At 48.2% G+C, this 27,789-nt stretch overlaps 1 protein-coding gene across 5 annotated transcripts in view; it reads left to right on the top strand.

The window, feature by feature from the left end:
• Positions 1–27,789, top strand: part of meis2a (Meis homeobox 2a) — a 77,907-nt gene that overhangs the window by 23,278 nt on the left and 26,840 nt on the right. For 4 of the 5 annotated variants that reach the window (XM_069662060.1, XM_069662058.1, XM_069662062.1 and 1 more), the window contains exon 8: positions 10,287–10,432. In XM_069662060.1, coding sequence (XP_069518161.1) covers positions 10,287–10,432 — 146 coding nt within the window. The remainder of the gene's footprint in view (positions 1–10,286; positions 10,433–27,789) is intronic. The other variant, XM_069662059.1, reaches the window with a different exon arrangement.

The raw sequence follows: 27,789 nt of genomic DNA, 5'->3' as shown, positions 1-27,789 counted from the left end.
GCACCCTCATTATACCCATGGTTATATTTTAAGGGCCTCTCTCTTTGATTTTGGTCTCGTGGGGAGCGAGTGGTGGGCTGGTGGGAGCTGTAGGGCTGGCCCAGCTCTCAGGGCTCCCCAGCCGGCGTCTCGGAGAGTGGGGCTTGGGGGTATTGTCGGGGCTGGGCAACTGGTGCAGAAGTGCTGGTGCTACAGCTAGCGCAGGGGGTGGATGTGAGGGGAAAATTGAAAAGTCAATAACGAAGGCCGCACAAAAAAAAAAAAAAAAGAAAAGAAAAGGCGAGGGTGAAACAAAAGGAGATGGAGAGCTTCAAAAAGCTGAGAGCTATAGAGCACTGCTAATTAATAGCATCAGAGGAAGAGCTTTTTTCTTCTGCTTCTTCTTTGTGGAACTTTAATGCTGCATAATAACTTGCAAGGCGAGGCGATTAAGAGTTCACATTGTGAGCCAGGTCCATCTCGCTGTCAGGCCAACAAAAAAGACTGATTTTGTAAGGGAGGATGGGTAATGTCTGTTTTTAGAAAATGAAAGCAAAAAATATTTCACCATAATGCCAGAACTTTGTAAGTGGTGGATAAAAAATTAAATACATCCCGGGGCTGAATGCAGTCCAATTCATCAACACCTCAAAGTAGAGCCTGAATGCACCATACATCTGCTTAAAGCAGAACTTTTGGTTTGTGTTGATTTTGGCGCCCCCTGTGGACAAAGCCGTACCTCTTATCTTCTTTGCTGATTTTGTCCTGTACATGCTTAAGTGGTGGTTTTCAACAAAATAAGCTTATCTTTCTTTAACAGTTATATGTATCACTCACTTTAAACTTCTGTCCTGGAATATGTCAACAAAAGCAGCTTCGTCTGACACCTACCTCCGCCAGCTGTCAGGCATTAAAAATAACTATATAGAAATAATCAATCTTGCCGCTGATGGTCTGGTTTGCTTTTGTAGGTCATATAGAGGCATCAGAATTCATTTCAGTCTGTTTTATAACCAGCGAAAAACTCCTCATTGGAGCTTTAACTCACATATAAGTAAGGTAGTCGTCAGCGAATCGATGTAGGTGGAATTATTTATCCCAAGGTTTATTATATTGCAATTTAGCTATTTTTTGGTCACTCAGTGTAAAATTCCTGCACTTTATTGTCAGTTGCCATGACATACATTTGTCTACTTTTACCCTTGTTCCAAAATAGATGATGCAAGCTCCAGAAATGCGACCGAGTACAACTTTTGGGGCGCCAGCGAGGCCGAGTGGCAGTAATTCCAACCAAAGCTTTTTGCAATTTGTATTTTCCCCAGCAGTAATAGTCTCCTCTCCTCACTGTTCCTGCCATAGCAATTTCCACTGCCAACAGCTGTCAGGCCCCCAAAAATCAAAATTAGCGCCCTGGAATTGGGCCTTAATGAAATGACCTGCTGGATTTACCTTAAGGAGCAGGCTGGACAGTCAATACCAGCAGACGTCTCTCTGCACGCTGCGGTCCCATTAACGAAACGAAATAGTCTGGAGTAAATGTATTAAGCACTACTTCCACCTTCTAATGATGCTTTTCTCTTCTCCCTTCATAATTCATTCACTCTTTCATTAGTTCTTAATATTGAAAAAGGCGTCTGATTTGCTCGTCTGGTCTCGTGGGGTCAGAAATTATTTGTCAGGATGTATTACAGAAGTGTCAGAGGAGTCAGTGTTGTGTATTAGGGATTAATGTAGTTTCCCAATCCAGCCGGGATCACTGGAATGTAGCAGAAAACAATATTTCCATGATTTTATACAGAATAAAGCTGCATTAAAGGTTGTAACATAGAATCCAGATCTGTGCCCCCTCCTCCCTCCACCTCTGCTCTCCTATAGAAAGAGGTGAATGTGTGCCAGGGCCCAGCGGAGGACACTGGGCCCTGGTTATTGACTTGTAAAGGAGCCGGTAGGTGAGGGGTCTTGACAAGACATGAGCGGCTGACTCTCTTGTAAAGCTGTATCTGATTTCTCTTCTAGTTGGCTCCCTGGAGAGAGCCGCTTTACCCTCTGTTGATCAGACTCTCACTCACAGCGGTATGGAAAAACGCGGCGATAAAAAGAATGAAAGAGTAGTTTTGTGCGAGGAGACGCTCTCGCTCTGTATGCCGCGGCTCCCTGTTAGGGTGAGAATGAGAGCGAGGGAGGAGGAGGTGAAGGAATCAGCTGCTAGAGATGTATGCAAAGGTACATGTATCTTAGAATGCCTGAAAAGAACCTTCATGTTTAGGTGAGTTTTGCACCTTGGAGCTGTCAATAAGGGCATCTGCATTTGTGTAGGTGAGAATTGTATCAGACAAAGCGAGTATCAACCGAGCAAGAGGCTCGCTCCTCTCAGATCTGACTAATTTATGAGGGTAAACTGCGCTGACACAGAGAGAGAGAGCGATGCAGGTGGAGGGAGGAAGTTTTCATTGACTCCTCCGAGCAGGCCAAGCCAAAGCCCCTGGAGGGATCTCTCTCAGTTTGAACTTTATCAGGGGCTACGCTTAATCAATACGCTATCGGAAAAAGAATTAATTACTAAAGCAGAATAAAACAGCTGCATTTTAAACCGAGGATTCATCAATTCTGTAATCTCTTGGTTACAGCTCAGGTGTCAGGAGGATCATTTCAACTCCATGTAATGAGGAACAGTGGGAGTTTACCCCAACCCTCTGCCATCCTCCGCCTCCTCCTCTTTACTATTTCTGACCCCCTCCTCCCTTTCCAAGCAACACCAACCTCCTATCCTATACCTCTTTTTTCCCCTTCATACCTTCTTTGCTGTTTATCGTTCACCCAAAATGTCCCTCTTCCCTCACCCCATCCTTAATAGACTTACTGTACCCCCCTCCCCCCTCATCCCTCTACATTCCCTTCCCACCAAATTCCTGTCTTTGCGGGGATGGGACGTAGGGGTATTAAACTTGAAATCTCTGGTGCGAACGCCGACTGGAACGGGACATTCCCGCTGCTGCAGCCATCGAGCCGGACATTCCTCTGCTCAGGCCGGGACACCGCTGGTGTTGCGAAAGAGAAGGGGGGGCAAAAGGGATGGGAGGAGGGGAAAAACAACGCTTAAAATCAAAGGAAGAAGAAGAAATAAGAAGGAATAACGCCATTGAAAGCATCCCTTCCCCTGAGTCGAAATAACCTTGGCCGTGCTGCTGCCGCGAACGCTGCCACAGCCCTTGACCCCGGCCCACAGCCTGTAAACGGACTGTCCTTGACTCCCCATAATGGGGGATTTCAAGGCAGGTTGAGAAGGGGTTATGGGTGATGAATTGGGTTTTTAGTGAGCTCATTAGGAAGCCAAACAGAGTTTAGACTGGCGGAGCGGGGCAGCAGCGCAGTAATCAGTTCTGCTCGCTTTGTTCCCTGCCTCCAGGACATTTGTGTGAAAAAAAAAAAAAAAAAAAAAAGAGAGCGAGGAGAAAAAAAAAACTTCATGGCATTTGGCTGATGAGAGGGCTGCTGAGCAGAGGCTACAATCTGATGGTTGACTTGTTGATTTATAAACCTTTTAATCCATTTACTCCACCAAAGCCCCTCCAGCCCCGCATGGAAAGCCAACGTCTCTGTTAAACTTTACTTTGATGCCACTGTCCATCAGGTGTGGCAAAGATGTCTGAGTTAAGTCCAGGACGTCTTCCTCTCCGAGCCGTGTTTGTTTGTTTGGATTTAAATTGTAATTGAGGGTAAGAGAAGCAATGCCGATGCCGTAACCGTACATCGCCTCGAACGGTGAAAGCTGTTCTGAATCACGAAAGCACACAGTGACCCGCATACAGCTGCTCCTTCTGATGGCAGACTTTGATATAAAATAGTTCCTAGCAGGGTTTTTTAAAGCTGCTTCTTCACTAGCAGACGGATCCATTCATTCTTTTTTGTTATCTTTTGCTCCGTCTCATCTTTTAATTCCCTGCTTAGGCTCCTTATCGTTCCAAAATAGAGCAGCACAGTCGTTTTTATGAAGATAAAAAGGTGTGGAAGCAGCTTGCTTTACTAATGATCGAGCTCCACTTCGACATAGCCCCACTTGCTTTTGGGAAATACCTATTCTTTAATATTTAATGCAGCATCAAACCTTGGGATTTAGGTGCGCTTTTGTTGTTCTATAGAAACAACTATAAATTATAGAAGAGGTAGTGTAAATATGAAGAATAGCTCTGGACGGACAAAATCAGGATGGACAACGTTCCGACAGGTGCGTCGGCAGGGTTGTGAATTTGTTTATTAAGAAACAAGCGTTGCACCGAGATTACCTGCGAGACCAATTAGCCCCGTTCCAATCGGAATCCAAGGGAAGAGCGGGCGGCAGCGTCGGAGCGCAGGGGGAGCAGGGTGGAGTTGTCAGGGAGGCAGAGAGTGTGAAATGTCTGGTAGAGACCCAAAGCCCTTCATTAGCCACTGATCCCTGTCTGCTGAGTGAGGAGCAGTCATGGGCATCACAGCTCCCTTTTAGTTCCCCTTCCAAAAAAAGAGTGGGGGGTTGAGGGGAGGGAGGGTGGAGGGTTAGGGTAGCTCCCCCATCCCCTGCAATTTAGCCCTTTGCCATTCATGCAAATTGGGTCCTGACATCTGCAACAGCCTGCCTCCTTTCTTTTATACATCTTTATTCCATCGCTTTTCTTTGGGTCCCTTTTTCCTCTGCAAATAAAAGCCCTCTCTCTCTCTCTCGCTCTGGACTGCAGAGTCTCGTCTGCGCAGGCGCATATTCTTGTACGCGTACACATCTGTAAAAGCAGCACTTTTCTGTGCACTCATTTATTAGAGTTGGAGGAAAGTATTAGAAAAGAAGTCCCACTTTATGGTCTAATAAGAAAATTGTTGTTGCAGGTAAAAGGTTAATTGCGCCGATAGTTAGTTGAGTCTAAAACTTGGACACTTCCTCTGCTAAATTTCAGCTTTTTTGGCAGATGATAATCTTATGAAAAGATCAAGAGAGTTCTGGGCAGTGACTCTTGAGAACAAGGCAGTAACCAGGCAGCCCCCTCCTCCCCTCCCCTCTCCCTCCTGGACGCACTACTCCTCTCTGGCTCCAGGGGAGAAGCTGAAAGGGGAGGGTGGCTTTGCTCCAGCCCTTATTTTGGGTTAAAAGGTAAAATAGCCTAACTGGCTGTTAAAAAACAAGTTTTACCTCCAACCCTCACCCCTCCCCTTCCCCTCTCAGCTCCCTCCACTTCAACCTCGCCCTCTCTGGTAGGGATGTGCACGGTGGGGTCAGCGCTGCGCCTGTGAGAGGAGAGAGGCCTTGTATCGGTGGAGAGGCGATAGTTATCTTCAGCATTCCAGGGATGACAGAGAGATATCTGCCTGATGGCAGGGTTAGGGGGCTTAGAGAAGGGGCGGAGAAGGGAGGGAGGAGAGGAGGTACAGGAGTTGTTGAGCAACTACCCCCCCCTTGCACACACACCTCCCTCTTTCCTTCCTTTCTTGCTGCCTGACTGCCTCGCTTCCCCACACGTAGAAAAAAACCCCCATCTAATTAGAAGCTCTTATTCCACTTCATTTAAGGGAACACTTAATGATGTGTTTTTGGGGGGAAGACAACTACACATTACTTCTCATGCAAAAGGAAGCGCTCAGTCGTAGCACTCAGGATGCACATACAGCTGTGTTCGAGATGGAGGCTCGTCCTCGTTTTCCTCCGGGGGTGTCGTGGCTGGTGGAGGAGCGAGGACAGGAGTGGGAGCTTTCCCTCCCTTCACCTTTGCTCAGAGTCCTGGCTGTAAGAGTGGTGGTGGTGGAGGTGGGGGGCAGTGGCATGCGAGTTTTGCAGGGAGACTTGCTGAAGGAGAGAGTTTGTTGTAATTGCTCTGACAGGTTTTAGGGCTGTTAATGACTCCGGCCTGAGCGCTACCAATTTGTCAGCGTGCTTGCTGTTTACTAAGCTGTTGTTTTATGGTCCAGTGCAAGGGGCTGCTGCTTGTTTAAGCACAGATCAGGAAATAATCAGCGTAAAACACCGGCTGCTACTAAAACAGTTCTGTTTAGAGCCCTCATCTACTGTATGCATCCGAATGAGAGCAGTAAACCATATGGTGCGGTCACACAAACACCCTGATGGGTTACTTGCTGTTAGAAATTGGATGCTCAAGTGTGTGTTTTATCATTAAAGGGATTATGTTCTACTCGTTAGCACTCGCCTGCGCTGTACGTTACGGGAGTGCGAAGCATATTGCTAGCATGCCGTTATAGCCAGAGGAGCTGTAATCCCCAGAGCAACAGAGGGCCGGCCATTCCTCTAGTGTGAATAGAGCCCGTACGTGTTTGTGTGTGTGTGTGTGTGTGTGTGTCAAGAGCATGTGGTCCCAGAGCCGGCAAAGACCCCTTCGTAAATCCAGAGTAAATAAAAGGGGGTAACCAGACGGACAAAAGAGGAGCCCCCACTGCTTCTCTCATTCGCTGCCATTTGGGGGGGACTGAATGTGCTAAACGCCGCTTATGTTGGCTGAAAAGTTGAGGAGAAAAAGAGGGGAAAGGGAGGCTCTAAATCCCCCTCTTCTTTTCTCTTCATTCTCCGCGGCCAAGCCTGCAGGGCTAGAGGTGGTGTAAAAGGAGGGGAGGGGTTGGAGGGCCCGGTCACTATAGCGTGCTAAGGTGGAGAAGGCCAAAGAAGCTGCTGCTAGCTCTTAGCTTCTGTTCTCCATCCGCTGCTCTTCCCAGTCTAACTTTTTCTCCCCTTCGCCTCGTTTGGGTGAGCTTCGGTGAACATGCCTGACTAGTTTGGGCTGACAGCGGGCTTGGGGGGTCTGTTGTAATTAGTCACTTTAACCACAGCTTCCATAAGCCACTGCCTCTACACTCTTGCTTCATTACCCTGAAACAAACGCCGGGGCCTCACTGTGCAAAATCACTGCACGGCCTTCAGAATGAAACACACACACAACACAACATGTGAAGCTTGTCTGCAGGCGTCTTCATAGTATAGGGACCAATAAGAGTGGAGTGTAATTTTATAACCAGCCATGACTGGGTGCGAGTGTTTTCCAACTATTGACAAGTCAGTGTGCATCGGGTGTAATGATAGAGCTGCGATGTATGTTCCTCCTGGTCATATCCATAATGCTTCCCAGGCAGAGCAGACCTTAGTGGCTCCCCGAGGTGCCTCGTCGACATGAGGCATGATCTCCAAAGTCATTACGCCTCCCCTGTATCCACCTCTTTTCCTCAGACTGTAGGACACTTTGTGCTCAACCAGTTCTTTGTGCAAGAAATCCTGAAGCGACCCTGAATGTGCCAACGCCAGATAAGCAGAGTTGCGCCGTGTTTACAGTCCTTTCCCAACCCGTTAATGAGCTCAGCCCTGAGACCAATTTACTTACAGGGCTATATATCTGAATGCATTTTTAATAACCACCCAGTGGTGATGAGAGAGAGGATGCATGTGAGCGCGATGTTTGTTTGCCGCCGCGTTCGTTTCGCTCGCTCTCTCGCCCCGCTTTTGCATCTGGTCATTGTCTTCCATCTCGCCTGATTACACTGTCTCATTCTGCGTGCGTATGAAAATATGCACAAAGTTTCATTGCAGGCACTTTAAGTCAAGATATTGAAAGAGTAGAGGGAGAAGGAGGGAGACAGAAAGAGAGTGAGAGAGAGGGGGGCTGTCTTTTTTTTTCCCGTCTCCAAGGGCGCTGCTTTTCCAAAAGTGCCTGGGGCTACACTCCTGCACCTCGGCTCCCTCAGGCCTTTCGGCTGCCTCCTAATAGCCAACCCCCATCTGTGTCACATGGCCAGATGATGGGACGCTTCCCCCTGCTCTGCCCTGTACTTTTTTTTTTTCCCCATTTTTTTTTCAGAGTGCACATCCACACAGGTTAGAATGGCAGAGTTGCCAGGGAACAGTCAGAAGCCATTAGCGTTTGGGACAATTTGCCCTGCAGCGTTCCTTCTCTCGCTCGTAAGAAAGGAGTGGGGGTGGATGCAAAGCACCAGCTCTCCTTTAGATGTAATGAGGTTGTGCAAGTTGGGTCCTCTTGATTCTTTTTTTACTCCCTCTGTTCTTCCTCCGCCTTCTTCTTGATCCTTCATTCTTTGTTTTATATCTGCACTTGATTTTCCTGCAGAATACACACATTTCTGCATGCACACGGCAAGTCAATAACAATTAGTAATGCTATTACATGTGTGATGACACACAACACAAGACCAAGTGCATGTAAGAGAAAGACACAGGGACAGAGGAGCTGTGGAGTCTGGTTTCACCCTTGCAGGCTTGTGCAGGAGGCAGCGAGCATGCTGGGTAATGAAGTGACAGGTCAGTCTGTAAATACGCACGGGTCGCTCCGGCCCTGGCCGGGGGGCGGGGGGGACGGCTATCGCATTGCAGTGAAAATGGAAACGTCAATAAAATTAATCTGCCAGCCTTTTGGCCACTGTGTGGTTCCATTGGATGAGCCTGACTGCTCACAGCAGGAGAGGGATTTGTGGACCAGCTCGAAAATCAACACAAAACCTAGCGGCACACAAACAAACAAGCAAAGTGTGTATCAACGTTATTCAGTGGAGCTCAAAAGCGGAGAAACAAGGGGAGGGTGGTTGAAATTCACAGCTCACTAGTTGTGTTGTTATTGAAGTTTGGAAGCAAACTGGGGGAGTCCGGCTCGACTTCCGCCTGGGTCGCATTTCTCAGGAAACCCCTCACAGCCAGGGTAGGGCTACGGCCAGACCAGAGTTTATTGTTTTAGGCTTTCCTGAACAAGGATTCGTACTTAGCTCGGGATTTACGGCATTTGCCACTAATGAAAGCCCATTCTACAATTACAACACCCCCAGCCTGTGTCCCCGCTCCCATACGTCCTTCGCGAGGGCTGCTGCTTCTTTAACTTCACACAGGGAGCGCAAAGTCTGCACTTCTCTGTTTTCCTCTTTCGTGTGGCTCCGCACTAATGATGTGGAAGGAAAACACTGAGCACAGAAAGGAAAGAAAGACAGAGGGGGGAGAAAAAAGGAAAGAAAGTGGGGAAAGTAGTCAGAAGAGAGGGCCCCTGCTGTCCTTGTATTCTTCATTTATTTTGCATTTGATTACGCCACCAGTCGGATCCTTTTTCTTTCCCCCTTTTTAATGTTATTAGTTCAAATATTTATGCGAGATTAAGGCTTATATAGGTGCTCGTGATTGATGCCTCCCCAAAAACAGGAGGACATGCGCGTCTGAATTTTGAGAACGTCAGGGTCCTTCCCTGCCTTAGTGGAGGAGTTTTTCAGATACATAATTTAGATGCCCTCAAGGAAGGCTTTCAAGGCATTTGTGCCCGGGGGCAAGAAAAAATAACTATGACTCTTAAAAGTAAATCATTTTTGCTAATGCACAATTAATGCCGGGGGAAGAGGAACAAGAAAAAGGCAAGGGACAAAGATGGAAACTTCGATTTGAAAGGAGAAATCGTGCCGGGGTATGTGCATGTTTTTCCTCTTGAAATCAAACGCTGACGGACATTAATGCAGGCGAAGCCGCCGCTGGCCTGTCATGCTAATCATGTGGCGGAATGGGGAGGGGTTGCTGCAAGGGATGGGAGTGGGTGAGGAGGACTGAGAGAGTCTGGGTTCGGGGTTGGGGGGGGGGGTAGACGAGTCCATTATGTGCATCCAAGTGCAACAATGAAGCAACCCGGATCACATCCCTACTTTGCCGTGAATTATCAACGCCTCTGAGTTTTGTTTGTATGCGAGTGTGCGTCTGTGCACGCAACATGAATGCACGAGTGTCTGTGTACTACTGTATAACTCCTTCCTGTCCCCTTTGGCTGTCTTCAAAAGATGGAGGGGGAAAAAAAAGCTCTACATTATGTCAAGCATGCAAATTTAATTGAATTAACGACATGAGTCCGAGCCTCTTGTGTACGTGAAGGCTCCTTGTCCTTTTCTCTCTTTTTTTTGGTCATCTTGCTCCATTTTTCTCCTCCTACTTTAGAGCGAGCTCTCAGCGTCCAAGCATAACATTTGAGTCATTAACCCTTATACCCCTCTGCCGTGCTCTGGGGTATAGAACAACTCTGCTAGGCCTCTGTGTAAACCCAGCTCTCTCTGTACACGCCTCCGTCTAAGGCCGTCTAAATCCCCCTACATTCATATCTTCCACTACACAACACTGGCTTTGCTCGGCCTCGGTACGCCGCTTTTGAATTCCTTATCTGTGGTATTTGTCCATTTATCCATCTTTCATACGCCTTAAAACTCGAGCTTTGTCGGCCTGTTCCTCCGTTTCAGCTGTGAGGTTTTTTTTAGATCAGGATTTTTTTTTCAGTCTGGGATGTTATTTAACCCCGGGTTTGGTTTCCGTCCAGGAGATGGCTTAGACAACAGCGTTGCATCGCCTGGCACAGGGGATGACGACGATCCAGACAAGGATAAGAAGAGGCAGAAAAAGCGTGGCATTTTCCCCAAGGTGGCCACTAACATCATGAGGGCGTGGCTGTTCCAGCATCTCACGGTAAGCACTTACTTTTTTGCCAAAACATGCACACACACACACACACCTGTCACAGAGTTGTTACTGCTGTGATGCTCACCTGTCAGCCACCTGTCAGAGGGACACAGTGACCTGGTCAATCTAATCAGTTGGGACTGTTTACTCTGCTCAGCACATTGTGAGTACGAGGGTGACATTTACTGCAATATGAGATGCGCTGTTTGTTTGGCCTGGAGAGGAGTGTTTATGTGGGGGCAGAGAGGACGCTGCAGGAGGAGAGTCAGTGAATGTTTGGTGAACTTCCTAGCTTATATTCCAGGTATATAGATGCTACATGCTTATATATTTCTCCTCCACAGCAGAGAGGAAGTTGCTTATTAGCCAAACAGTTCAGTCCGACACGTGTTCTCTTCTCTAAGCAGGGGTGCGACATGCAAGGATTGAAAGTTCAAATGTTTCTGTAATTCAAACCTGCTTTGCTTAAATGTTTCTGTCGTGTTTGTGTCACCATGAGGGGGCGGACCACATGTCCCCCCACACACCCTCACTGATGTCAGGACATTATCAGAACATCAGGCCGTATTGATTTTGCGACCTAGGTCGGATTTCAGGAGGAGGTGGCCTCGCCCCGGACACATAAGCTGCTCCCTGAGCACGTGGCTCCCCTGTCCCAGAGACAATACAGGGAGAGGAAAAGAATAGAGAGAAAGTAGTTCAAAATACAAAATGGTCAGGTGCACCCTCTTTATCTCCCCCCACCCCGTGCCCTCCGCCCGCCCCAAAGCCCCGCACCCTGATTACCTAACCAAAACCCCAAGTACTGTGTGGCCAGCAAATACGGCCTAATTGAAAGGGCTGTAAATCCATTACATATTGGTCAGGGATAATCAGGAGTGCTTTAATCACTTTTATCTATTCAGGAGCAGTGAAGCTGCAACAGCAAAGCCCTGAGCCTCGCAGGCCTTAGCGGCTCCACCACGCCAGTCTGCATGCTTATTATTCTCATCATTATCAAAATGACTTCACAGCTGTTCACAGCTCCACCGTTTCCCTGACTGCAGAGCTCCCAACAACGCGGACGGACCGGGGCGTGCATTCAGAGGCCGAGCGGGCAGGGGGGGAAGGGGGGTAAACTTTTTCTTATTATTTTAGAGGAATTATTTTCATTAAAGAGCCTCGTTTGTTTTGAGGGGAGGATTAAAAAAATACACGAGCATCTTACTGAGTTTAGACGTCCTCCATCTTTCCCGCTGAAAGCCTCACAAAACTTCTGCAGCGCACGCAAAGAGAAAGGCCGACCGGCACTCGCAGAGCTCTGAAAAGACCCGCCGACAATTTTCTTTAGAATTGTTTTAAAATTGAGCTGAAAAGAGTGGAAAGTAAACGAGCGCCGACGTCGGGCACAGGCGCTGAGAGCTGGTTAATTCAGGGCCCTCTTTTTTCCCCGCGTCCTTCTCTCCTTTATCACATCCCCTGCTCGTAGATGTTCTCTCCGATCTTTATTTGCTTCTTTTGTGCGGCGCCCTGGCCCTGGTCTTGTACAAATAATAATCCCTCCCTTTTAACCTGCCTTAATTTCTCTACTGAGGAAGAGGACTAATTGAATTATCCCCCTTCTCACCATCCGATTCTCCCACCCATAAACTCTCTCCTCTCTGTCTCGCTCTCTCTCACACACACACTCGCACCCATTAGCCGTTCTCCTTTTCTTTTAATTTGTTAAGCAAATGTATTTGCTATTGCGGGATGCGTTTGTGCAAGGGGGTGAATTCTTGGGGACTTTGGCCCCTGAATGGCCTATAGCGGCATTCTGCCATTCATGCATTCATTAACTGAGGGGTGAGGAGTGAAAGGAGCGGCCTTGTATTTTCCTCAAACTGTGGGGCCAGCATGGAGCTCCTCTTGCATGAGCCGCGGGGGTCTCTCTACATATGTTCTCAACATCCAGCCATTGTCACGTCCTCTGAAAAGCTCAAAAGGAGAGGACCCCCCTTCACACGCAGAAAAACAACACAGGCCAATAGTAACAACTGTTGGCTTTTGGATTCAGTATAACAAAATTGCCCTCTCCCTCCCCACCTCCCCCCGACCCCCTCTCGCTGCAGTCTGACCTCACCCTCTCTCGGGAGAGCAGTTTCCTTACAAACTTGTATTTACCTTTAATCCAGCCATGCCAACGTGGAAGTGCTCGCACTGATTCCCCTGTTAGCGCACGGAGTCGCTGTGATAACACCGACCTCGTTTATGTACACCTCATGTACAAATGCAGCGCGGCAGCGCACGTGAGCTGGCAACCTTAAATGCCCTATATGTAATTGGCAAATGGCTGGACAGATCAGCTGGTGTAAGCTGGCAGAAGAGGGTCAGACAGTCTCTCACCTCCCTCCTTCTAGCCTTCCTCGCACTCTTTCTCTCTCTCTCTCTCTAATACCCTCCTCCCCTTCCTCTCTCTCCCTCCCTCCCTCCCTCTGCATGAGTTTCTGGATGTCTTCCAGCCACATTAGGGGAAGGAAAATCCCAGACTGTTGGTATAAGCTTTTCAATACTACAGGGAGATTATGTTATCAGAAAGGTAAACTTCACTGTTAGGGGTAAAATGTTCTAAAAGCACGGGCTTCAAATTTGCAGAAGAAGCATAAATAAAGGTGGATAACTTAGAAATGAAAGAGTTGTTTTTCTCATTGTTGCACGAGGTGATGCCCCTTTGTTTGGCGAAAGCAAACTCTAAAATCTACAATTAGCCCCTCGGCGCCCCTCGGCCTTCCTTCCCTCTCACCCCCTGCTAGCCCCCCGCTAGCCTTTACTCACCCCTGTAAAGACAAGAGGTCGGCCTCGCAATGAAAACAGGAAGCACTCAAATCCAAAGATACCACTCTGGGCTCCGGCCTTGTCTTTTGACTAGCGTAAACCCTCAAACGCCTATGAAAATAAATAGGGGACCTCAGGAGCAGAACCTGACCAGTTGAGAGGTTGAGCACGTGGGCATGCGGTAGCAAGAAGGAGAGTGGGAGGGGGAGAGTGGTCAGTCAGATGGGAGAGTAGGTAGCCCTCTCAAGCATCAAGCGTCTCAGGTTTTGTGCCGGGGCCACCCTTTGGCCTGGGTGTTTGGGGAAATTCTGTTAAGCTGCTAAGCCAGGTGTATTGGTCCCCTGGGCTCCTTGAAAGGGAAGTGATATATCCCTCGGCCATTTGGAAAATCCTGCGACTGTGGGGCAGGAGAAGTGTTCAGAAGCCAAATTTAATGGATTTGGACTATGAAATGATTTTTTAAGAAGGGCCAAAGTTGGAGAAAAAGAGGCGCCGAGGGGCCGAGCGTTTACATCCCCAGAGTCTGACCTGTAAAGCTCGGAAATTAATGTGTTAACAAGCCGCTTTTTAGTCTTTAAAGACCATTTTACGCAAGTTTTATCTGCTTAAACAGCCTGTTAAACTTAAGCTTTTAAATACAAAAAGTATTTCTGTGCTAAGTAATCAAAGGGCCAGATTTAGAGCGTTAAAGGGCCACTTTTGGCCCACGGGCCGCCTGTTGAACAGGTCTGTATTTGAAGATATTTTGCATGTTTGCATTCACTGTTGTATATTATTCTTGTCCACATATGAGAGCACTGTGTTAATGCAGGCGTTAACCAGCGTGAGGACACATCACACTTTGCCAGTAGATGAGTGCTTTGTGCTGCAAACATCATTAGACACCACTGACAGTAGCTACCCCCCCCCCTTCCCCTTCCACTCCCAATCCAAGCCCAACATAGCATTAGTCTCCATGACAACAGGGTGTCATCGTCAGGTCGAGCCCTCCTAGCTGCTCTCTCGACCGCCCTTTATAGACGCACATAAAAGAGCCAGCTAGGGTCATTCACGAGACATGGGCGCAGGCGAGGCCGGACCCTTGGCAACGGATGTTTGTCCCCGTCCGATAAACAAGTTGTACAAGTCCGTCCCTGCGAGAAGAGAGGGCGCGTTGTTTGAGGAGACTAAACAGCCAGCTATGTAGTGTCCCCAGTTTTTGTTTAAGCTCCTCTAGTCCTTCTAATCCGCGTGTGTTGCTGCAGTACAAGCAGCGTTTAACTGGTGGAGACACACATCTGCAAACACTTTGAGATACCCGAGCCTTTTTCTCCTTTTACATTCAACTGCTGAGAGCTGTTTATTACATACTTTATTTCCTCTGTTTTTTGCACATTGCATTGCATTAGAAGTTTATTAAATGCATGCTTAGCTGCTAAGTTTATTTACTTATCATCCGGTGCAGTTATAATGCTGCTTATTTTAATTTGATTGGAACTTTTACGCTTATAAATTGACTTTTTAAGCCAGAAATATTATGAATAAGGTGTTAGTCTGTTTGCGTTTACCTCCTTGTTTTGTTGTGTGAGTTTAGATGAAGAGAGGGCGGAGACAAAGCAGTAGGAGGGAGGGGGTTTTTAAGAGTAAGAGCAAAGGGTGAGGAGGGGGTAAAGAGGGGGCTCCTAAGGGTCACAGAGGTGGAAGCCTGGAGGAGGCCCACACACTAATCTGTCATGTGCTCGTTTGCCTCGGAGCCCAAAAGTCAGCTCTCCACTCACCCGTAGAAACCCAGGCGACAGCGTGGTTCACCGCCGCCGCTCCGACGTGCAGGGAAAAAAAAGAGTCATCACAGTGCGTTTGGGACAATACCCGCCGCTTTGTGTGTTTACACAACAGACGTAAGTGACAATATGACAGGATAGTTTGGAGGTGTTTAGCACGGGAGTCATTGAGAGTCGCTGATAATGACTGTGGCGAAGATCTTAAAGGGGGGTTGGAGGTTGGTGGCGAGCTATTGTTGAGTCGCTGTGTTCTTATTTTGGCTGCTCAGCGACCCTGGAAAACAGAGACACAAGCCACCTCAGTCTGCCATCTGTTCCTCCACAGAGCGGCGACCACAGCGTGGAAAACAACTCCAACACAAGAGAGAAAAGAAAGACCTCAAGGAAGTCCATTTGTGTGGCCCAAATTTAAGGTGCCTTGCACCCAGTTCAGTAAGGGACACCCTCTATCCTTAGTCCCCTCGTGTCAACAAGGTGTTTCTTGTCAGAGGATTGAGCAGAAAACACAATGAAAGTTTAGACGGGGGATCGAGTGACTTCCCATTTTCACAGGCTGTATAATTATATGACGTGCCGCATCAGCTTTGCCCGTCTCGTTGCAGAGCGGCTCTGCTGTAATGTCCCGGCGTTGGTGTGTCGCGGCTCTGTTTACAGTGCGATCTGACATAGTTGCTGTCTGCTCCGGAGGTTTAGTGCTGCATTAGAAAGTAATAAGCCCTAATTCGTTTCATGCTCCGACATCAGACCTTTACACTTTGCCCCCTAATCCAGATCTGTCATAGTTCCACTTCAAAGCCAAGCAAACCCACGTGGAAACATATAAAGCGTGGCACATTTACCTTGCTTACACTGTGTGCAGACATGTTTGTTATCATGCATGTGTAAATGCACATAATCCCAACACTTCTCCTCCCCCCTCCCTCCCTGTTAATTTTCATTCCTGCTGTTTGCATCTTAATGCAGGTTGTTTAATGAAGTACCAGAAATGAGTGCTTTCGCTAAGGGACTGTTTACGACACGTTCCCGATGCATGGAGGTGATTAAAGCTGCGTGACACTTCACAGTGTTTGCTGAAGGAAAGAGCGCCCTGCAAGAAAATGTCCAGGAAGACGTAGAAGAAGAACGACCCCTGCTTTACAACAGGGGGGTGTTCTCGCTGCAGAGCGCAGCGTGGGTCGGAGCGGGCCCTTGCAGAGGTGAATGCACGTGCCTGTGCAGATTTATAAAGCCACAGCTCCGCAACTGTAAGAGACGCCTCCAAAAACATACATCCAGCGGGGAATATCGCTGCTGCTGCAGTCACAACACCGACCGGTTGGCTTGGCTGAGCTAGCAGGGCTGAATGACATCATGTGTAAGGTAGTCAGTGATAGCATACATGCCCCTGGTAGAAAAAAAACACACATGCCCCTGGTGGAAAACCTTGGTTATTAAGATGGTTGCAGCTGATTCGGTGTAGCTTTCCCTTCTGTAGACTTTCAGGGTTATCTTACTCATAACAAAATATATAAGAGGATTTTGGTTTCACATCTTAGAGCCGGTTTCCTTAAATTACCCCTTACCCTTCCAGGGGTACCGCCCTGCAGGCTAGCCTCATCCCACCCCCCCTCCCTTGATTGCGGGGTTGTGGCAAGAGCTGCTAGAAAACGGTGGCCGCTGCATGCTGGGGGGGACCACAGAGGCCAATGAGATTCTGCTGCAGGCCTCCAAGCTGCCCCAGCAGTGCTTTGATATTCATCTCACACCAAGAGAAGAAAATGCAAAAGGGGAAAAAGGAAGCAAGCGTGGAAACGGCAAACCGGGCTGAAGAAGAAGAAGAAGAAGGAGGGAGGAGAGAAGGAGTTAGAAATCAAAAGCAGACCTTGTGTGTTGCACTGTTTGGTTTGTCATGGGACCCTAGCTGCACCAAATCCCACTCCTGCCATTTTGTGTGATTTTTTTTTTCACCCCTCCCTTCCTGCTCCTCTCAAATGCGTGCTTTTGTTTTGCCCGGCGCTCGGTCCAGGGGCAGGCAGTGGGATTCCAGCACAGTGGGGTCCTTATAACTGGGAGCCATGTCTCTTGTTCTCACTCCCCCCCTCACTTCCTCACCTTCTCATTTTTTTCCACCATCTCTTTTCCTCTCTGAACATATGGACTGCTTTTTTACAGAGAGGAGCCCAGTCCACATCAAAGCCTGGCGCTGAGCGGGTCAATTTGTTGCTCCTTTTCTCCCCCCTTCTACCAGCCTCGGTGGACCCTCCCCTGCACCGCTGCCATTTACCCAGAATGCTCCAGTGCTCGTGCAGCTCTGCCAAGCATAAATATTGAGTATCTTTTTCCCTACATAGACCAAACCTGGTTCGCTTTAGACCTGGATTTCTCTGCAGCCAAACACCCCCCCGTCCCTTTAGATCATGAAAGGCTACACAAAGGAGATTGGAACCTATATATCAAGAAATAGCTGTTTCATACACGCTGATAAGAAGAAGCAGATGGATGGAGGAGCAAAGGAAAAATCAAATAGAAATAAATAAATATAATAAATCCAAATCTGAGCAGAGCAGGCCTTGGCTCCAGATGTGAATCTCTCTGAATATTGATCATGGGGAAAGCCGCTCCCCCCGTATCCCCAGGCTTGCAGCGACTGACACACAAAGCACCTCTCTAAAGCCCATAAACCAGCTTGTACAATTATTTAGATAAAGAGGGCGACAACAGCAGTGTATGCCTCCTAAACCCAGCACCTCCTCCTTGGCTCTCATCCTCCTACTACTACCACTCCCGCTCCTCCTTTTCCCCTCTTTCTCACCCAGCTATAAAGATGAAGAAGTTAAAAAGAGGGGGAGCAAATGTGTAATTAGCCACACATTTCTGAATCCTCCTTAATGTTCATTACTGAAACCAGGGGCAATTACAAGTTCAAAGGGGTTTAGGGCACCAGCAGCCCGCATAATCAGTCGCAAATTAAGCACAGCTCATTTGTCACAGCACAGCATGCACGCTCGTATGTGCGCACGGGCACACACATGCGTGAATGCTGTCAGAGTTGAGTCATAGACAGGCTGACAGGCGTCAATTTCTGCGCAGGAGCAAATCTCAGCTTCCCCCCCAAGGCGATAGGTTAGGTCGGCCAATCCTCTTACGCTCGGCTGCTTTGTTGTCGCCAGACAACAGCAAACACCGTGACACCTTCACCGTTAGCTGGCACGACATTATACTGTACCCTACTTGCATTCATCCTCTTATAGGTGTCCTGTTTGCTCCTACAATCCTCGCCACCACCTGTCCCGTCCCATCCTGTCCTCCCTCTCTCTGTGTGTGTCTCCTCCCACCTGGCTGTGTCCCTGCAACACGTGACAGTGTGTGTTTCACGTCTGTCCCCGGAGGTGTATCTCTGTTACCTCTGGGGCCGGGTCACAATGGCTAATCCTGTCTTCAGGTGGCTGTTTAGCGCACTGAGAGGAGAGCTCGCAGAACCGGAGGTGAGCTCGTGTTACAGGACTCCCTGACCGGGGGTCACCTCCGACACTGTCAGAGCGCGCGCACGCACACGCACGCAGAAACACGCGCACATGCTTGCACATGCATCTGATATGTAGGGACGCCAAAGTTTTCCCACACAGACACATTGAGGCTGCTTATCTATCCCAGGTGGCTCAGCCTTCCTCTCTTTATGCGTCGACTGTACTCCTCTTCTACTCTTTCCCCCCGCTGTCTTCTCTTATTCCCAGATCAGTCAGACTCTTGTTCGCATTAGGATTCCCCGATATGATCTCATGCAGACTTGCTCCAGTGGCCATGCGTTGCCTGTCCGAGCTGCTCTCACACGGGGGACACGGTCAGGTCTCCAGCGGATTGAATGGAGCCCTATCAGTGCAGCGGGAGAACTCATTTTTCACTGCAGGGACATCCATCTCCGCAGCCGAACGCGAGGCTGTTTCATTAAGTAGCCCATCCAGGCAGACAGATGTGTTCCCCCCACACAGCCATGTTTGCCTATGCAAGAGCGTGCATTAACCCACAATCCTTTGGGGGAGATTAATAGGCTAGCAGCCCCTTTCCATTGATTATCTCCATGCTATTTTCCCTTCCTTCCACTGGCTAGATATTAAAAACTAATGAAGCCTATTGAAAACGGGAACCGCGAGGCTCTTCACGGATCATTTTCGGTTATTTGGACTCAAACAGAGAGCGATCTCTTTAAGGCACAGTTTGAGTCGAATTAAGAAAATAAATGTGGAGAGCAGCGTCGGAGAAGGAGGCAAAGAAAGAGGAGAGACTGTAAAAAGATGTGTGTTTAAGAAAAGACAACTCCACTCTGACACATGGAGCGGAGACGCGGCAGATGTTAGCAATTCCGGAGCATAGCAAAGCATTCCTAGTGTTGGAACCACGTCCTAATTGCCATAATGGAGGTGGTAAGCGCTGACAGTAATGGAGTTGTGGGGATCCATCCCCGGCAACCTGAATTAGGGGCCACTTGGCAGATCCACTTCAAGATGGCCTGTGTTTTTAAGCCAAGATGCTTTTGTTTTCCCTGCTCGGCAACTTCCTTAATCTTGCTGTTTCTCTGACTGAGATGTTCCGCCGCATCACCAGCTCTCTCTCTCTCTCTCTCTGCCGCCGCGCTGTCTCGAACTTAATGTTTGGGACGAGGGCGTGTCAGAGAGACCTTTTGGCGGCGAGTGAGCAAAGAGTTAAAAGCGTCCATGTGATGGGCTCACCTCTGCACCAGGCCTGGTGAAAGGCGGCGGGGTGCTGTCGGGGAAAATGACTTCCTGAGACATTACCATCAATCACCAGACAGGTCAGGCCCCCCGATCCCGCCATCAGGATGGAGGAGAGGAGAGGAGAGGAGAGAGGGGGGATGGGGAAGGAGGATTAGACTAGAGGGGATGAAAACAGAGAGGAAGCCTGAGTTAAGGCTTGTTGGGGAACAAACTCTTTTTCTCACTGTCTTGGCTGTTTTATGTCTTTCTTTCTCTCCTCTTATTTTCCGGCCTTCCATAAAAGCAGCTCGCAAGGCATTCAGGAACGGCCCCTGCTGGTCAGAGCGCCCTCCTCGGCTCAATTGCATCATTAATTATTCCACAGGCAGCGGCGGAGCTAGGAACAAATCTAAAAGAGAGGACGAGAAAATAGAGAGGGAGCAAGAGTTAGATGGGGAGACGCGGGGGGACAGCTGTCCAACACCCTACAGTTGGTCTTGCTTTCACTCTCTTTCTCTCTCTTCTTTCTCTTTCTGTAAATGAAGGATGGAAGAGGGGAGGGGCTTGGGTTACCTCAGCGAGCGGTTGTGTTACATTCCTGAGAAGGGAAGGGGTAAGGGGCGGGAGGGGGGGGGTGGCTCAACGAGTTGTTGAAAAGAACACAGACGCTTGTCAACAGCCTCCGAGCTGGGGAGCCATCCCGCCATTGCTTTAGGCCTGGAGGTCAATGACCTTCTGTTGCACCCAGATAGAGAGAGGTAGAAGGAAACAGAAAGGCACACGGTGCGTGTCGCTGCTTGTTGCGGCGGAGGTCAGTTTTAAAGCCCTCTCTTTCTCTCGTCACCCATAAACACTGTACGAGAGGAGAGCGTGGATTAGCTCTCTGGAAAGTAGAAGAAAGAGCGAGACAGAGAGAGAGCTGCTGGCAGTCGCGGCAAAATGGCCCATTAGATTTAAGGAGTAAAAGTTCATCAGCTTTATTAATGGGAAGATATATAAATGAAGTATGAATTACCTGACTTTTATGGAGTGGCGAGAGTGAAACTGGAGTGTCTTATGATATAATGTTTTAGTGAGCTGCTCTGAGCGCTCTGATGAGCAAGCTGCAGAGAGGAGGAGGAGGAGGAGAGAACGAGTGGAGAGAGAGAGAGGGAGAGAAGTGTGCTGGGGTCCCCTGAGTCCAGTGGCTGGAAGGTTGCCTGATTGTTGCTAACATGCGTAGCTGATCGGGTTAGCTTGAAGACAGGGACGTTCGTAGCTTCCAGGCTTATTCTTTGCGTGTCATTAGGTAGCGGAGTAAAAAAATTTGCCGGCGCGATGAAAAAAAAAACAGCCACATGTCTGGTTCTGTCGCTCTTCTACACATGTGCATGCAAAACACGAGCGTGCAGCTACACTCCAGCGTGCCTGCAGTTGCACGCGCACAAGTACGTCTACAAGCACGCACGCGCCCATACAGTATATCCAAGCGCACATGCAGGCACACACGCCCAGACACACACACACATGCTCCCCACCATCCTGTAATAAGCGGTAAGCTGAGCTAGCTGATGGTCATCCTCCCATGGGGCTGCTGGGTGGCTGCCAACTTCCTGCCTGCTTTGTCAGTGGATAAAGCCCCTAACAAACGAGAGGGCTGTAGCTAGGCAGGCCAGCCAGGTCAAAGGTCACCTCGAACCCCCGGGCAGGATTGAGCCTAAGAGCACTACAAGGAGAGAGAGAGAGAGAGGGAGAGGATGGAAGAATGCACTTAAAGATTGGCTGCTTTTAACCAGGCCTAAAAGCTATATCCCTGCCTCGCCACTCCTTCTCTTCTCTTCTTTTTTCTTCTCTTCTTTTTTGGCGGCGCTTCACAAAGGCATTTTAACTCCCGTCACATGTCGACTCCGCTTTGAGGAACATTAAGAAAGCGAAAGATCCTGAGGGCATTTGTCAGTCCACACAGACCCGTGCAGCCAGCCGCCCCTGGGTGTTGAGCAATGACAGGAGATATCTCCTTGACTCGTACACCCCGAGATGAAAGGAGCGCTCAGAAGACGTGCGTTTCTGAAAGGCAAAAACAGTATTCAGTAAAGGAGAACAGACACAACAGGTAGGGACGGGGTGGTGACTGATCAGGGCTCGACTTGGCTTTGTTCCATGAGAGTACGTGTGATCTCAGATGAATGCACCTATGGTTACCTTCAGCTATGCTCTGCTGTCTCACTGACATGACACGCTGACAAGCGTCTGTCTGTAGGCCTGCGTGTCTGTCTGTCTCTCACACGGAGGGAAAGAGTGGAGAAGAGAGGAGAAAATCTGTCCAGCCCAGCTGTCCATTCAAAGGGAGAGAAAATTTGACATGGTTGACTTGAACACATTTAGCATCATTAGCAAACAGGAAGTGTCCCCTGCAGCTGTTTTTCAGCAGGGGGAGGGGGTGTTCCTGCCCGCACTGTAATGGACAAATGTTACCCACCATGTTTGCCTTTGATTTTTGACCTGGAAAACAAAAATTGACATTACAAATGTCCTATGATATCTTCCAAATTGGCTTGACATTCCAGAGCCGGCCCCGGGGGGCTTTCTTGTTTGTCCTCTGTAAGTGGTCGTGCTCTTGTTGTCGTGTCCCGAGGCTCGCTATTAGAACGTACTGGCCTTTCTCTGGAGACTGTGCAGCCTTAAAGAGACAGAGGACTGGAAAGCGAGAGGAGGGAGAGGTTGTGTATTTGAATACTTCTGCTCATTAAGTTAATGCACAATGAAAGGGAGAACCGTCAAGTGGAAACTCTCAGAAGCGTCTGTTTGAAGAGCGAGCACACTCGCTTTTCTCTCCCTCCGTCCGTCCATCTCTGCGCAAATTAATCTGTTTCTGTTTCAATTGGAGATCAGGCCCACTTTACATTGACTCGGGAAGTTAAACAAAGTCTAAAGAACACAATGGGGTAAGAGGATAAACTTACAGAGACCCTGTATGTTAATAGTAAGTCCTTTTCCCAACATGCTCTAAGCACTCCGTCCCCTCTGTGCTTTCCCAGCATTTCTTTACAATGATGCGTAAGCGTCAGCCTGTCCTTACAGCACCAAATAAAGCAGACAAACAGAACAGAGAAAACATCTAATAATTAAAGTGTATATGAACTCTGAGGTAGTACAAGTAGTTTGATTTTCAGCCAATGAATTTTGGAATCAGAGAGAAAGAAAAAAACAGTTGTGGAAATAATTGGAGCTGAAAAAATGATATAAAACTTTTTCGGCTTAAAATCATTTGATAATAACTTTTATTTGCACGCTCATAATCCACGCTAAAGGTTTTCTCATGCCAAGGCTCGGCTTAGAAAATCATTGCTTTTTTACAATGTGTACATACGTCATTAAACCAGCGCTGATGTTTATCCAGCGGCTTAGCTTTAGCATGTGCGCCCAATGGCTTTATGACCGGCTGCAGTGACAAGCGGTGTGGATGCGAGGTCGTCCAATGCAGGCAAAGTGGGCGGGACTTCTGCTTTTGACAGCCCCACCAGGCCTCTAATGATCCGCTTATAGGCCCCTCGCAAAGGAAGATGACCGACTACTTCCAGAGTGTAAAAGATTTATTTGTGCAGAGTTACGTTAATAAAAAAGGTATTTATTTATTTTATTCACCAGGAATAAAACGCTTTGTGCGAGGATGACGCTTTGGCTCAGCCGTAGTCATTGCAACAAGATGTTTCTCGGATTTCTTTGCGAGCGAGGAGTGAGCGTGGCTGTGTGTTGACATCAGGCGAGCTGGAGAGCGGAGCGGCAGAACAGAGCCGGGTGCCCCTGAGCAGGCAGTTACCACAACAAAGCCAACAGACTGGTCTGAAAAACCAGGCCAAATTCCTGCCCTCTAGGACCTGGCTTAAAGCTTCAACGGAAACTTTGAACGAGGGGGGGGCGGAGGAGTGGGGGGGGACTAGAAGAGATGAGAGGAGAAGAGAGGAAGAGAAGAGGTGGAGTGAGGAGAGGGTACGAGACGAGGCCAGACGGGTTAGCGTGTAGCGAGAGAGAAAGGGATAGCTGCTGGGGCCTATATGGAGAACGGCAGGAGAAGGAGAGATCGACGTAAATGAGAGAGAGAGGGAGACTGAAAGGAGGAGACCAGGCCCCCTCTGTAAGGATGGAGGGATCGTATTCCTCCTCTTGAAAGCCGTGTGGTGGAAAAAGAAGCCATGAACTCGATCTGACGATTAAATAGGCACATCTCTATGGCTGCGGGCCACAAATGAGACCAGGTCTTGCAACGTAGCACACACACAGTTTGTGTATATAACTGTTGGCAAACTCCAGAACTAGTTGCTCTTCATTTGGGAGTCTTTTGCTGATTTTTTTTTTCCTGGATAAAAAAATACAGTTTGAATTCCTTTATTGGATAAAAGTGATACTTTATCATCATTTTGCATGATAGCATTCGGAAAATCCTCGCTCTGTTTTCCGTCGGTCGATCGCTAAAGTCTGGAGGTGCATTGGGATTGTGTGGGAGTGATTGCTATTTAGCCTCATGGAGCTTTGTACAATCAGAAGCCTATATCTCACATATCCTCCAGGGCTCCTTCCTCACCCTCTCCCTCCTTCCGACTCCCCTCACCCGCTTTACTGTTACAGTAGCTTGGCAGGCGAGCGGGGCCAGTTATGCCGTAGAGCTTCTCTACAACCTTGCACCATCTCCAGTGAACATAAATTAATGGTGTAGAGCAAACAGGCTGCTGGCTGAGTTCCAGGAGCTGGCTTCAGGAGCTCAGCCAGCAATTGTTGTGGCGGGCCATGGCAGCAACAGCAGCAGTAGTACTGATGCACTGCCAACCAACCAGCCAGCCAGCCAGTCAGAGGGGCAGACAGACAGACTGGGGGCCCTTTTTTGCTTTATAATAGATGCTGCGGGCCTCGCCAGGCCGCCTTGTATTTGCAATCATCGCCGTTTTACTGTCAGAGGGGCCGTCCGCTGAGAGCCCTTACACTTATTGTGGAAGCTGTGGTGTCTGGAGTGAGAGAGGCTGAAGTGCAGTGGTATGTTCTGAATGCAGATCGTGTGAGGTGAAGATATGGATGTACTTTCATTTGCTCTTATCAGAGGTTGGCATGCAGTGCGCGAGCTACGTAGGCTGGCATCATGTGAGCTCTGTTTATAAGTAGGCCGTATCCGTGTGTGTGTGTGTGTGTGTGTGTGTGAAATCAGAGGAAAAGAAAGGTAGATCAGCAGGTTTCAGTCATTCAGACATGTGACATTCTTGCCTGTTTTGGAGCTGTTGTCAGGAAGCAGTGCGGGTCCCACCAAAATAAAACACACACCCAAAAAACACACGACTCCCAACCACATCCGAGCGCCGAGGAGAGGGAGTAAAAGAGGGATGGAGAAAAAGGAAGGCAGTGGAGAAGTTGAGTAAAGTAATAAAAAGATGTCATGTGGAACGAAAACATTTAATAATTTGTAATAATTTGATAAATGGAATTAATCTGAGTTACATTACAAACAACGGCACTCCTTTTTTAATTGTCAGTTGTCAATCCATCTGATGTTCACAGACAGAAATAATTAACTCCATCCTTCAATTCAAACCACAAATTCATCTGTCATAAAGCCGCAGCTAAAGAGCCGCATACGGCTCTGTGCATAGTAAACACTGTGCGGATTTATTTGTCATATCTGTTTGATCTCCCAGTAATGCCGATATGCATTCAATCTCATTGTCATTTGTCAAAGGAGCCAATTGTGACGTTATTAACAACGGCAACTTCATATTTAAAATGTGCCAATCTTACCCCAACTCAGCGCGCCATCCATATTAAAATGTCATCCAGATATTTGATTGCGTTTATTTTCTGACAGTGAATATTATTATTATCATCCTGCAGTCACTTTGATTAAAAACAAATAAGATTCCAATCAATGCGAGGAAGGGGAATATGAAAGGCTGCAAAAGTAGGCACAAACCCAAGCCCAACCAATGATCGTATATGTAGCCGACGTGCCTCCTTCTGCTCTCATTGTACCAAATTGAAGCCATAATACCCCCTGTGACGGGCGCTCTTGCGAGTAGAGTTGCGTAGTAGAGATCGGCGGGTGGAGCAGCCGTCGCCACTTCCGCTAACCAAAACACACACTTAACCTACTTTAAAAAACCGCAAGGATCCCGCACAGCGACGTTCTAACAGCAGAACAGCTTCTTGTGTCGGCCTGAAGCAGACGTTCACAGAAACTTCAATGAATGTCGTGATTGTTTTAGTTACGCCTCCTCTCGCTGTTCCTCCTCCACTCTGCTAAACCGGGAACAGATCGGCTGCAGGAGCCGTATTGGTCAGCAGAGCTGTCAATCATCCTTTTTACAGCATCAAATATCTAATTAAAACTACAAATGTGAAAAACACTTGGACGTAAATCAGCATGATAAGAACAAACTATAATGACAGAAACCAAAATGTATTTGGCGTGTATTTTGATGTTATAGTTTGACTCATGTCCAATCTGTTAACATGGAGGAGGCGGGCTTTATGAGCTATACTGCAGCCAGTCAGCAGGGGGCGATAGAGAGAGTTTGGCGTCACTTTTAGGGAGCTGTCATGTCCTCCATCTTTTTATACAGTCTATGAGCCCAACATATTAAAGCATTGTATATAATTATGCCTATTTAAGCAATATACAAACACTTTAATGGAATAAGAAATATATCTGCAGAGTATCTAATAACCTGACCTAAATGACAAAATAGCTGTAGCTAATTCACACCATTCATGACCTGCAGGTCTGTTGTCTTGCCATTGCAGCGGGGGTAAACAGCCAATGGCCTGAGATTTCCTGGGAGTCATTAGCATGGAATAGGTTTTGCAAGCCACTGCAACCTCGTGACCTGGCTCTATAACTCATGTCACACGCTGATGATGTCATCCATCAATGGGGTCCACCAGCCTCTGAGGCGAGGGGCTGCAGGCCGGGGAGAAGAAGAAGAAGCGGGTGGGTGGGGGTTGAGAGCGGAGTTGCTGGGATAATGATCGGGCTGTGGGATTTGACGACGGCAGCAAATAGGTGTCGGGAGAGTATGAATGTGATGTATGGCGAGCTGGATGTTGAGGGAGTAGATGGGAGTCGGCGCAGGCGAGCGGTGCGGCATGCAGCGAGAGTGGGTCCAGCAGTAGATGTGGTTATTGTGTACGGTGAAACGCCAAGCTGGGCTCGAGGGGGGGGTTTAAGGAGCGTGCACAGCGGATGATGGAGCTACCTTTAGCTTGTAATGTTCTGCAACCACAGGGGCCATTACATCCAGCGCTATCAGAGAGCACAGAGAGCATCACACCCTGTAATTTAGCCAGCAGTAGCTCACACACACACACACACACACACACGGCTCGATTCTCAATGACTGGCAGAGTGTGATCCACCTGTGTTTATGTGTTTGTGTTGATGTTTGGCTCAGGTCAGATTGGAATTGGACGACACGCGCGCATCAGGAAAGTGCACACTCGTGCCATTAACAGGCTCAGGCATAATTAACAGAGCCGTTTCGATCGCAGACGGCAAATTGAAGCTGCTCATTTCTGCCTCTAATTATTTATAGACCGGCTGTTTTACGTTTTGCGGTCAATCCTCTTTTAAGGATATTGGCCTTGGTGTTTGTAACTGAACATATTGAGCGGATCCAAAGCTAGTGGGGGAGATTATCAATACCATCTTTGATCTTGCTCCGTGTTTGTGTTTCGTCCATTAAATAAGCATGTCATACCGTCTCCTGAGGGTGGAGAAGGACGTCTCCGGGAAGAAACGCATTAGAGCAGATTTAAGCGTCTAACTTTGTGGGTTTTGTTTGATATTTAGTCGCAGATTAATCCCACGCTTTTCATATCTGGTTCGTTTTGAGCCCATTGGGAGATTTTCTTACATATTTTTTTTTTTTTTAACCGAGGCAATTAACATCAAGAGGTTACTCAGAGGTCTAAATAGCCGTTCTCCAATTTCACGGCTGCTGAAGCCTTGTAACCACAAGGCCCACCATGCCGACTGGCTTCTCATGTCTCTGTGTGTGTGTGTTGCCATTGCCACCACACACCCTTTTCTGTAGCTGAGAATTCACCATGCTTTGAGGAAAGCTGCCACAGCGTAAAGTGTGGGTGGCCTGCAGTCACAGCC

The sequence above is a fragment of the Semicossyphus pulcher genome, unplaced genomic scaffold (assembly GCF_022749685.1).
Source record: "Semicossyphus pulcher isolate SPU_LCO1_2020_fin unplaced genomic scaffold, fSemPul1.0.p SCAF_14, whole genome shotgun sequence".
NCBI classification, from domain to species: domain Eukaryota; kingdom Metazoa; phylum Chordata; class Actinopteri; order Labriformes; family Labridae; genus Semicossyphus; species Semicossyphus pulcher.
This window is presented reverse-complemented; position numbering and strand designations above follow the sequence as displayed.